The 12,845-nt window shown below is 35.4% G+C and overlaps 1 protein-coding gene and 1 long non-coding RNA gene across 18 annotated transcripts in view; one reads left to right on the forward strand and one right to left on the reverse strand.

The window, feature by feature from the left end:
* Window positions 1–6,317, reverse strand: part of LOC145733424 (uncharacterized) — a 29,803-nt gene extending 23,486 nt beyond the window's left edge. For all 3 annotated transcript variants that reach the window (XR_014179203.1, XR_014179201.1, XR_014179204.1), the window contains exons 1-2: window positions 6,164–6,317; window positions 5,923–6,107 (exon numbers count right to left, since the gene is read on the reverse strand). This is a non-coding gene — a long non-coding RNA (uncharacterized LOC145733424). The remainder of the gene's footprint in view (window positions 1–5,922; window positions 6,108–6,163) is intronic.
* CadN (neural cadherin) overlaps window positions 1–12,845 on the forward strand; it is a 209,599-nt gene that overhangs the window by 179,633 nt on the left and 17,121 nt on the right. For all 15 annotated transcript variants that reach the window (XM_081986199.1, XM_081986198.1, XM_081986187.1 and 12 more), the window contains 7 exons: window positions 2,080–2,217; window positions 9,444–9,681; window positions 10,992–11,689; window positions 11,744–12,004; window positions 12,055–12,181; window positions 12,238–12,447; window positions 12,502–12,686. In XM_081986199.1, the coding sequence (XP_081842325.1) occupies window positions 2,080–2,217; window positions 9,444–9,681; window positions 10,992–11,689; window positions 11,744–12,004; window positions 12,055–12,181; window positions 12,238–12,447; window positions 12,502–12,686 (1,857 nt within the window). The remainder of the gene's footprint in view (window positions 1–2,079; window positions 2,218–9,443; window positions 9,682–10,991; window positions 11,690–11,743; window positions 12,005–12,054; window positions 12,182–12,237; window positions 12,448–12,501; window positions 12,687–12,845) is intronic.

The raw sequence follows: 12,845 nt of genomic DNA on the forward strand, positions 1-12,845 counted from the left end.
CAACTGTTTTAAACGTTTCCTGAACTGTTTTAAATTGGAAGAGGCCTTTAGAACGATTTTGAAAATTCTATATACCTCTAAATACCATTGAGAACCTTCTTTAAGTGTCTTAGACCTTCCCAGAGTTGTTTTAAATTGTTAGAAGCCTCTAGAATCATTTTGGTAGAGAGAGAGCTCTCGAAATAATACTGCAAACCTTCTAGAAATTGCCAGAGGCTTCTACAAGTGTCTTAAACCTTCCAAGAATTGTTGTAAATTGTCAAAAGCAGACAAAAAACTATTAACACTTTAAGAATCAATCAATATCACATTTAATCACCGACATACGTTTTTTTGCTGGTGATTGTGACGCAAAAAGTCACTGAACAGACTATGCTCGAAATGTAGGTTTGTTACTCAAATTTAGAACACCCTGTATTAAATGGAGTAGACATAAATATTTACAAGATACGTTGCCACATCCTTTTAATGAATCAGTTTTTTTATAAAAAAAAAATTAAATTATTATTAATTATTGTATTATTTTTCAAATAATGGGGATAATTAACCTGTATTATGTCCTAACACAATTGATTATAACCAGTAACAGCTTTCTAAACCGTCTTAAACTCGTCATTCTAGTAATTTTCTAGGGGCAATAACACTTTTGAACTGCCGTCTTCTTGATGAAAAATGTAAATCTTGGCAACATTTTTAATTTCGTTCTAAACAGAGTGACATTGAATAGAGCTCCGCAAAATTTTTCCCCGGCTATTAAATTACCCACCTAGTGAAAAAGAAAACGGGACACAGTATAAAAGTTTTCTCATTATAGGGAAATGTTATATCGAGTTTCGAAATTTGTAAGTTGACCTTTTCCCTACCGCAAAACAAGGAAATTTCAATTTATAGGGTGAACAGGACCGAACAAAATTGGCAAAATTAACATTTCGACATTTGATAGGTGTTTTGTTTTTTCTTGTTGAAAGTACAAAACATTTTTAATACTTAAACTAATCAATCGACTCTCCCTAAAGGAATTCATATTAAGCTTGTTGTGGACAGCCTAAGAATTTTTCAATTTCCCCTGCTCTCACGAGAATAAATTTGCTCTTCTAACTGAAACCAGCACAGCTTTTGCGTACAAATATTCAGTGCGCTTGAGGCATAACATCAAGGGCTTTCTAATCAAAAAAAAAAATACAACCCTTTTCCAGATTTAACGATCAAAAATATTACGGTTCTATCAAAATTCTTGAACAATCCGCCTTTTCAATGTGTCGAAGTTATTAAGGGTGTTGAACAGAGTTTAGGTCTTGAATACCAATAACTTTTGTTATTAAGAGTGGAGAGTTTCATGAGTCGATGGATGAAATTAATCTTCCAACTTTCGTCATCTTGTAAGTTAGTTAGAGTTTCCGTCAAGAATGTAAATAAATGTTGCACTTAAATAAATTAGTGTTTACTAAAGTCAGAGTAAAAAATTAGGATCATCAAGATCATTAGAACTGTGATGGAAAACAAAATTATTGATCTCAGTTTTGAATCCTAGTTAATCTAAGTTTTTACTGTTTTTCATATGGATTAATTACTTAACTGCAACTTGAAGTGCAACATTTTTTCTACCTAGTAAATGGTGTGGAAACAACAAATTAGAAAACTTTAATAATAATTGTGTAGTTGAAATCCAAAGTTTGCAACTTGGAGAACAATGCTGAAATCGTTCACCTATTTGTCTAAAGTGAAGTCGGTTGAAAAGTACAAATGGAAAAGCGGATTACTCTAACGTTGCAAACGGAGTATACATGCGAATTGCGTCTGGCTGTGATGGTGATTAAATAGACTTTACTATTTCATTTTGACGAGTATGGATTTAGGGTTTATATAGCTTTTTTTAGTTCACTTAATCTAGGATTTCAAGCCGTACAAATCTTGTTGGAAATTCGTCAAGTTGCGGGTATGTTACTCACACAAATTTGGCTAGATTTTCACACATGGCATGTGTTGTACTGCTTTTTTTTCTGTTTTGTATCAGAAGGTTTTGTAGTTAGATTGCACTAAAACAAAGTAAATAAGACTAAACTGTATTTTTCTATGTAGGTTACAGCAACGGATGGGGATAAAGACAGACCTCAAAACATCGTCTACTTCTTAACAGGACAGGGAATTGATCCAGATAATCCGGCCAACAGCAAATTTGACATCAACCGAACGACTGGGGAAATATTTGTCTTAAAGGTAAGTGAAACTGGAACTTGTTGGCGTATTTAAAACCATAGTAACTTTGAAAATTGAATAAGTCAACAACAATGTTTGACCAAATGCATTTTCAGTAAAGCGCACACAAGGATTTCCGTGTTTATCTACTTAAAATGCTTTTAAAAGTTTGTTTCAGCCAAAAAGAGCATTAAGTTTATTACAAAATGGGAAAAATTTATTTTTTGGTTAAAAGTGCAATTTTTTCCTAAAGAAGTTTCACTGCATAGCACAGGGCACTTTAAAGATTGCAGAGTACGTTTTGTGTTAAAATGCATTACTTAGCAGTTCAGTAATTTCCACGGATTTCGGAAAAACGAGGATGTTTACTAATTTGTTGTGGTTATTATATGCCGATCTTTCCAAATTTTATTGAGTTTTGGCAAGAGCTTTCCTTCTTCTGATTTCTTGACTTGATCCGCCATTTCTGGTGATGTGGGCACCTAGATAAGTTATTTCCTCCACCTTCTCGACATCTTTAATATTAGGCATTTCTTACATGCTGTGTAATAAATAAATAAGACTCGACATTTCCTGCTCATCTTTGGCAATAAGTGTGGTGTCATCAGCGTAGCGTAACTTACTGATAATCTATTTAAATATAAATTAACACACACGTAAATAACTAAAAACCGCAAATTAAGTCTGTTTTTACAAAAGTAACAGCTGACTGAACAAATTTAATATAAACTGTAACAAACGTATTTCGCGTATGCAGTGCAAGACTAAATTAAATTAAAAGTCCGGAACAATGCACAACAAGATTTAATTTAGGGTTTTAGCAAACGTATGCGTTTACGTACATTTATAAAGTAGAAAGGAAGTGAAAGTATCAGAATTACATGATTATCAGAAAGTTAATTGAAACAAAATTAACTATGATTATGTCATGTCATACTACTGAATCTCAGAGCTCAGAATTCCCAAACTTAATAAATTCAAATGTTGTACCAAACGTACCTTTAAATGCCTTTGCTCCGACTAAAAACTAGTTCATCCTGACCAAATAAACTTCCAGTAAAAGAAAATACTGAAAAAGTCTTGTGCTGTTCCAATTTAAAGCAAACACGCCTCAAGGTAACTAAGTACAAACTAGGTAAGGTTATCGAACATCAAATTTATCACGTACAGTCAATAAAGGAGTAGCAGGTTTCGTTATATAACTTCAATACCCGCAAAGCCGTCATAATAAATTAGGAAATAACAGAGAGAAAGCAGCAAAAATCATTTTGGAATCCAGTAACAAAAATAATTGCAGTAATTCCTATAATACTAAAAGCTGCAACAATAACTATTATTAGAAAAATCAATTTCTGTCATGAAGTGAAGTAGGATAAAATTCACTTCCCAGCAAAATCCAATTAAGCCGATTTGATCCAAACATTGGATTCTGACCATTTATTGCTTTTTCCTAAATTAACGACTTTATCCGAAGACAAAAACTCTAAGAGGGTTATCTTTTTCTAATCACAAACATGTTTTTCTGAACAATCAATTCCACAAAACCAGAAGCTTTGTGTAGGTGCTTTAAAAATTTAAACGTTCCCTTCAATGTTCAAACGCGTGATATAAAACAGAAACACATTCACATCAGAGCTCTTTGCCGCTTTAAAGGTGTACATTTTGGCAAACTTCCAGAAAGAATAGCAGAGTTTTATGCCCCGGAAGTTTTAAGAAGCTTACGGTGCTTTTGGCACCGGACAGCTCAGTTTAGTAGGTCGAAAGTTTTGCTGTGAAACCCCAGAATGTATGTCTAACTAACCAGTTTAAAATTACCCTATTTGAAGCTAGAAAAAGCGCGGAAATACTCTCATTTTGTTTTCTAGCTAAATAAAATTACTTAAACGTGAAACGCAAGAAAGATTAAAGGAGAATACAGCCTGAAAAGGTTAAGGGAAGCTTATCTGTAAGTTAGCCGGAGATAAACCAGTTACAGTTTTTATCCGCTTAGGGAAGTTTAAAACTTGGGAAACAGGCAAAACTTTTCAAGGCGCTTACATCCCCAAGTGCATTGTAAATGTGAGGAAATTGAAATATTGAAATCTAAAGTGATTTAAATTATTCCCTAGACAGTTTTGTGGGGTTTACTCTTAACACTTTTAGGGAAGTTGACCAGGAATGCATCATGCATATTTAAATGAGTCGTATGAATATAAAAGCAATGTGGAAAGTTTTCTAATATTAATAAAATTGCCAACAAGAGGAAATGACAATAGTGTCGGTATTCCCTTGGGTTTGTAGCTTTAAGACCGCATAAAGGTAACAAAAGGTAGTGGGAGAAATTTTCTTTTTATGGTTATATGGCGCATTGCAATCGAATTGGTATTGGAACATACACAAGAACAAAATAACAAGGTTTCTTAGAAAATAGTACTTTATGACTCTCTTGTAAATTTACAAAATGTAAGGTAATCATAGATGCCAATTTGGTGCTGTGTTACATTGTTTTTGTATTGCTAAGTGTTGTCATCTTTTATGTTTATTGTTAAGCTTCATGCAGTGCATCTAAAAATGTGAAAAAGTATACAAAGAAAAGAAATAAACGAGCGTAATATTTCCAACAGTAATTACCATACTTTACAAAATTAACTCTCTTTTTGCCTCTTACACCTGGAAATTTCTGAAGGTTTTCCCTTCCTCGAAGCTTCACAAACAATATTTCATATTCTAATACTAATTTCGTTCGGAATTACGGGGGTTCAAACCTGTCACTAACCCTGTTCCGATTCGTTAGGCGCCCGTTCGAATTCCAATTCTTCAGGAAAACAACGACTCTCACAATTTATTTGCCCCAAAATCCGTATTGACAAAAAGCCGAGAAAGGAATTAAATATATGTCGCTGAAATACGAATAGGATTTTTCTGCAATCAATTTTTGTTTGTCTGGTATAAACTAACCCAGTGTGATTTTGATGTTTTTGAAAGATTTTTCCTAGACTATCAAGAAATTAAATTAGTTTACAGAAGAGCCACTTGTTTATTATTCAAACAGTTTTAATTGCATAAGCATTTTAATTCCACTTGTAATTCTGAAGGGGATGGCAAAATTGATGCATAAATCACCGGAATCGCTGTGAAACATTGTTCGTAAACATCATAAAATTACATAAGTCCTGGTGCTCGACTTGGAAAGTCCTTTTTTATCCAAGAATAGATGCATAAATCTTTGTGAAACAAATGCAACTAACCATAAAAACAAGGAAAAAACATTTCGAATTGGTGCTCTCCATGGCCTAGACAATCTATTAAGTGTTACGTAGTTTTCTGAAAATGGAACGTGCCGGAAAAATTCCAGGGAAACTTTACAAAACTGTTGCCTAGATAACGATGTTTCCACAAGGAACTTGTAGAAAGTTGCTACACGTGAAAGTTGGTTAGAGCATGAGATAAAATATAAAAAAAGTAATAAAAGCAAAAAACTAGGAAAATTAGACTGAACTGAGTTCAAGGGTTCAAAGCGGCACCGACTTTAAACAAGCAGGAGCTAAAGTCAACCTTCAGATGAACTGCTCCTCCTGATCCAAAGTACAATGAAAGTAAATGGTAACCACTAGAAAGATATAGATACTTACTAGCTGTGAACAATGCATTTGAATGATAAAGTGAGCTGATTATGTGGGGATAACTAGCTATTTTAGGAATTTTGTGACCTGTACACTAAAACAACTAGGTAAAAATTCTAGTTACATATATTGACTTGACTGGCTGGCTCCCCAAGTTATGAAGATGAAGTATAGAGCTCTGTTAACTACTCTGGATGTTACAGCCCCTGAAGTATAGAGTTCTGTTGACTAGCTCCAACTAAGGAGCCCCCTTTAGATGGTCGAAAAAAGCGGTTTCCCCTAGTCACCAATTGCTCAGCTGGCTTCAACCTGAGCAGACACATTTCAATAAGATTACAACAATTGACCAAGAAAAGGAAACTTACCCCGCTTGTAAATCAACGACGCTAGGATATTCTAGAAAGCACTTTAGCCTTTAGCTCATAGAAAAGCAGGAAAAAAACGGGAAACCAAATGAAAACAAACACACTGACAATGACAGACAGACCTCTGACAACGACACTAACGACAGCCTACTGACAGCAGCAAGATGAATTATTAATCAGTTAACAAAGGAGTCGCAGCGCCATCTATGAACTGACTTGGGAAAACAAAACTAATGAAAATTTAATGGCGTTTTAAATTTAGTGCAAAACCAGTGTATTGCCATACTGTTTCAATGTTATTTGATAGAGCAGGATACAGATACATTAGTTTTGCACTAAACTTGCCAATCGAATACGCCATAACATAAAACGGCCTAACCTCAAAACTTCATTAGTATATTAGTAAACAAAATTAATTTATTGAAATATTAATTTAATGTAGGCCTATTAGACGAAAATTATGAAAACCACCAGGTAAGTCCCTAAGGAAGAAATTGAACCGTAACAAAGTTTTGCATTTCCTTATAAACGAGTGGGAAACTTTCTGTTTTGTTTCGGTACTTTTAAGTTTGTTTCCATAGTTTAACCTATCCTAAACTAAAGTACTATAGTTTGGGCATCAGGACAGTAAATAATTATTTTCTTTCAAACTTTTGAAGATATACCAACAATACTCTAACAGCATAATGCGGATAATCAAGCAAAAAACCCCGGGCGACCTTCCTTTTAAAAAGTGTGAATTTAGGAAGGTTCCAAGCTTCTCATTCTTCAAAGTTTTCCACATTGTCACTAAATTATTCAGTAACCCAGCTAATGAAAGACATTAGTCGTTATTTTATGGTGCTCTTAATGATCTAAATTTGCTCGTTAATTCAAACTTTGCCCTTTCTTTTTCAAATTATACTTGATAAGAAAAAAGGGTAAGAGCTAATCATAATTCTCTAGTGGATTAAGTAAAAAAAATTAAATTTTATTTTATCTATTATTAGCGAGTGCCTGCCTGTGCAATGTAAGTGATTTTTAGAATGTGTAAACAATTTGTGCAGCGAATTTTCAAATATCTCTTATTCGTTATTTAGAGCAAGTGTTTTCCATTCCGATGGATACTTCCATTATGTTGGCGCTTAAAATTCAGACGGCGTTTCGTAAAACTGTACAATGCCGGATTTAAAAAAGTAAAAATAATTGATACCCCCAGTGATTTCTGGCCAATTTTAAATCCCTACTGTACAACTCCAATATTCGTTTCATAGAACTGTAGTTTCAAATTCAGCTTATAATCTGAGTTATGCAGCTCAAATTCTGTTTTTTTTTTTTGATCTGAGTTAAATTAATATACACTGGGTGTTTAATTTGGGGAATATATTTGCCAGTGTGTCCAATTTAACTAGTTCCCCACATCCGAGATTGCGTTTCAAATGATTAATCGTCGTTCTTCATTTCCCTTATCTCATTCCCTAGTGTTAAAAATGCTGATTTTATTCCAGGAAAGATTAATTGCTTTCTAAAAGTTTTCCATTTTTTGGTAGGACCTGAGTTTTGTGGCGTGAATAATGATTAAGGGTGACGTTCGACAACCGATCCTCTCTTAAACTAAATCATACCCCCATCATATACGTAATCTTTATAATAAATTGTCACTAATTTTTTCACGTCAAAACGCTATTATGTCTTAGTTTGGATGGAAATTAGGCATCCATTTAGTTAGCTAACGTTACACGACATAAGAGCCAATCGAATCGTAACCTTGCACTCGAAAATGCCTAAATCGAATTTCGTCCTTCCAATATTTCACAGCAAATTAAGTGTTGAGCCGAGAGCTGAAAATCTCGTTGCAATTTGATTTATACTACCAGCACTATTGTTCGGCATTTATTCAACAATAAATCCCGCTAGAAGCTTCCTCTCTAAAATCGATTAGAAAGCCGAGCGGGCACATTAGCCTGTACCAAACTGCCATCCAGATTCGATTGAATCGTGATAGTCGCTTTCAATTTGTGGAAAACTAATGAGGAAAATTCGTTGCATGTCGCCCGATCCGTAATTACCAACGCGTTGTTTTGCGTTTTCTTGATTTCCGATTGATGTTACCCAGTTTGCGAACGGTTTCAATAATCAAACGAACTACAAAATTGCTGAATACATTTTGCAACAATATTGGAACATTTGGTGTTTCATAGCGTCTCTTACTATCCAACCAACTGCGCCACCCGGTTTTTGTTTTGTTAACCGGTAAATTACCAGTAAATTACTAATGCTGTGTTTCTGACAGTTCATATTTTTACACCGCTTTTCTCCCTGACTGTACTAAATTTTGTATTGTTTTTTTTAGGTTATTGGATGGGAAATTTAATAAAGATTTCAAAAATGTGCTTAAAACGGTCATTTTCTCACTCCAACTAGGCTTGAAAAGCAATTTTGTTCCTAACTGTCAAACTGCGCTTAAAAGTTGCAAAAATCAGGGTTCAGAAAAGTTTTCTTGCAGTATTCGATACGAAACGTGTTTCTGAGATGACATTTTGATAGTGGTCACGTGACTGCCGAGCTAAATTATCTTTCAACAACCACGTGATATCTGCGACTAATGTCAAAACTATCAAAATTTGCCTAGAATTTATATACAGTTTAATACAATTTTCTTACAGTTTTTGAAACAATTCTTAAAAGACTAAAATTAGGAAAATCTTCATTGTAAAATGCTAAAATTGTGTTTTTTCAGTTTTTTTTACTTAAATACAGTGTATCCTACGAAGAAAAGCCTTCAGATAAGTGGAATATCCACCGATCAAGGGTTTTCTGGAAAAACGTTCGAACACGTCGATTCTGATTTTTTATTGCGATAAATTCGATAAAAACCTTTTTCAGAATCTTCATTGAATTCTAAGTTAGGTTGAACCCGATTCATCAATCCTAAGAAATAATGTATATTTAATATTTAACTTGCTACTGTCTGCAGTATAATTTTCAAAATTTGTCTTATTTTATAATGGAAATGTTTAATACGAGTGAACTTCTGTCCAGGCCCTAGGCAAACTTTAGATGCAGAAATCTCAAGTTAAATCTGTATTCCATCAAGACGATAATATTAAAATAGCTGACTGCTCAGGCAGAAACGAAGAAGTATTACTGTAGAAATAGGATGGTGGAATAGAATAGCAAGTTGTTGGGCAAATACAGTTTTTGTGCCAAAGTTAGCTATTTTAGCTTGTGATTCAAAATCTGTTTTATATATTTTTTGTTATAAAAGGTGGTACAACTAAATTGTATGTCTTAATTCCAGCCTTTGGATCGTGACCAACCAAATGGACGACCACAATGGCGATTTACCGTTTTTGCTCAAGACGAGGGCGGCGAAGGTTTAGTGGGTTACGCCGATGTGCAGGTCAACTTAAAAGACATCAACGATAACGCCCCCATTTTCCCCCAGGGTGTTTACTTTGGCAACGTTACCGAAAATGGAACAGCCGGCATGGTGGTAATGACAATGACCGCCGTGGATTACGACGATCCATCCGAAGGTAAGTTTATATACCATCAAGTTGATTATGCTAACATTTTATGTATGAGTGTGGACTGACGTTATTAGTAAATTACACTTTGACTGCCACCACACATTAGCGGTAATATAAGTTGGGGAATAGCAGCGAGACCATGTGGAAGATATATCACTTTCTCTAGAAGATTTATCGGTCCGAATAAACCGAGCTGAGGTATTAATGGAAGAGCATTGCCCTGTTTATCTTTAATTAGTATGATAGATCATATCCTAATCGATTACATGGCCAACGCCTTAAGTATATTACACACAAGCAAATAGAAAATCAAATTGCTGGATACGTTACAGGAAAAATATGTAATTTCTATCACGATTCTGTGAAGTTGCACTTTAGCACCTCCAGTACAATAAGTTTTAAAGTAGAAACTCTGGTCGGTCACGAAAAGATATTCCTTGTTTTACACCCACTAAAAATTCGTGCTTAAAATCTAAACTGACATTCAAAGAATCGATTATTTTATCTGTTGCTTGCAAATCACGCTTTGGGAAAACGACTCGTGAATTCGCTGGTAAAGTGAATAGCAAAAGCCCTGAAATTTACTGTGTCGTTAAGATTTATACAGGATTCAAGAAAACGAAATAAATATAGATTACACTGATTTATAGTGTAGAGGGATTTTAATTATAAATTGTTTCCCAAGATATTTGTTCTGAAAGTCAATCTAAAATTGAGTTTCCCACTTATTGTTCACCTGAAACACTACACACAGATAAAGAAAGAAAAACGAAGGAAATTGAAATCAAACTAAAGCCCCTGCGGCCATTCAAAACCGTCACTCGTTCAATCAGCAATTTCATTTGGTCTTAATTTCTTTAGGGGGTTCGATGTGTAAATGCGTTCCCCGTTCTTTTATGCAACTTCGCCGGTAAATTGGTTTAGAATTTCCAATAAAACGGTTTCCAATATCCTGTTAGACTACCCGAAACCTCTTTGCCCGTGTATTGAATTGCAAATTTATTATAAATTTTTTTATCCAAAGTTATCTAGACCATTTCCGTTTAAATACTCATTTACTTCAGCATTTTCGATGATGACTTGTTTCGTATTGAATTTGACAGAAAGGTTATTGGTTTAACTGTGAATTTATATTGAAGGACACCCTGTATGGTCTTACCATGGGACTGACTTACTTACTTGATATAAAATGACAAATAAACAGCTGCTGCGGTAACTTAATTTGAGATTGAGCACTGTAATCAAGCAAAATCGGTATTTTTTAAGATATTTCCTCATTAGGCACCTCTTAATGGGTTTTCTTTCTGAATTTGCAGGTACAAACGCAAAACTGCAATACTCGATCGAGAAGAACGTAATAGAAGAGGAAACGGGATCGCCGATTTTCGAAATTGAACCGGAAACGGGTGTGATTAAAACGGCGGTGTGTTGTTTAGATCGCGAACGTACTCCCGATTATTCGATTCAGGTGGTGGCAATGGACGGGGGCGGTTTAAAAGGGACAGGAACGGCCAGTATACGAGTGAAAGATATTAACGATATGCCACCCGCGTTCACCAAAGACGAGTGGTTTACGGAAGTGGACGAAACAGACGGAAGTGCTCTACCTGAGATGCCCATATTGACTGTCACTGTACACGACGAGGATGAAACTAACAAGTTCCAGTATAAAGTGATTGAAAATAGCGGTTACGGAGCTGATAAGTTTACCATGGTGCGCAACAACGATGGCACAGGGTCATTGAAGATTGTCCAACCTTTGGATTACGAAGATCTGCTTCAGAGTAATGGGTTTAGGTTCCGCATCCAGGTTAATGATAAAGGAGAGGATAACGACAATGATAAGTACCACGTGGCATATTCGTGGGTGGTGGTCAGACTTCGAGATATTAACGACAATAAACCCATCTTTGAACGTCCGAATATTGAGGTTAGTGTGCCGGAAAATGCGGAAGTTGGGAAGAGCTTAGAAACTTTCAAAGCTACAGATCCTGATCAAGGTGGTAAGAGTAAGGTATGCACTTTTAACAACTAGTGAAACACCAAAATACAAACTGAATTCTTCTAGGTGTCCTACACTATTGACAGAACATCAGATAGAAAACGCCAGTTCTCCATTAACCAGGAAGGAACAGTTAGCATCCAGAGGTCACTGGACCGAGAAGACACTCCAAGGCATCAAGTCAAGATCTTAGCAATTGATGATGGTATTCCACCAAAAACGGCCACCGCTACTCTGACTGTAATCGTTCAAGATATCAACGACAACGCTCCCACCTTCCTCAAAGACTACAGACCTGTGATTACTGAACATGTTGCTCCAAAGAAGGTGATTAGGTGATTAAGGTTCTTCTGAAGCTTAACTTAATGGCATTTCAGGTTGTGGAAATCCTAGCCACTGATGATGACGACAGATCTAAAAGCAATGGACCACCATTCCAATTTAGATTGGACCCAAGTGCTAGTGATTTGGTGCGGGCTAGCTTCAAAGTTGAACAAGATCAAAGTAAACTAACTGTACATATAAAGTTTCTTCAAAACTCTTACGGATTTAATTTCCAGAGGGTGCTAATGGAGATGGTATGGCTATAGTAACTTCCCTACGCTCATTCGACCGAGAGGTACAGAAGGAATTCCACATCCCCATCGTCATCAAGGACCACGGAAATCCGGCCATGACCGGCACCAGCACTTTGACCGTTGTAGTGGGAGATGTCAACGACAATAAAATGCAACCAGGATCAAAGAATATTTTCGTATACAACTATCAAGGTATTGAGGTCAGAGAGAAGTTGCAAATAGTGACAAAGCTTAATTTCGTTTCAGGTCAAGCTCCAGAAACTGAAATAGGTAGGGTGTACGTCTACGATTTGGATGACTGGGATTTGCCTGATAAGAAATTCTACTGGGAGAACAACTCAGAACATCCCAGATTTAAGCTAAATGACGACACTGGAATGATATCCATGAAACATGGAACTAGAGATGGTACTTACCATTTAAGGTTCAAGGTAATTGATGATTTTTTACTAAAATGTTTTATCAGTGTTTTGAAAGTCTTTTATGTATTACAATAAAACAAAACCGCATGTGGAAATTAATTGAAATTGGCTAATTGTTATTCTTAACCAAACTTTGCTATTAAAAAAAGTTAAATCTATCAACGAACG

The sequence above is a fragment of the Ips typographus genome, linkage group LG9 (genome assembly GCF_016097725.1).
Source record: "Ips typographus isolate SLU linkage group LG9, UJ_Ityp_2.0, whole genome shotgun sequence".
NCBI classification, from domain to species: Eukaryota; Metazoa; Arthropoda; class Insecta; order Coleoptera; family Curculionidae; genus Ips; species Ips typographus.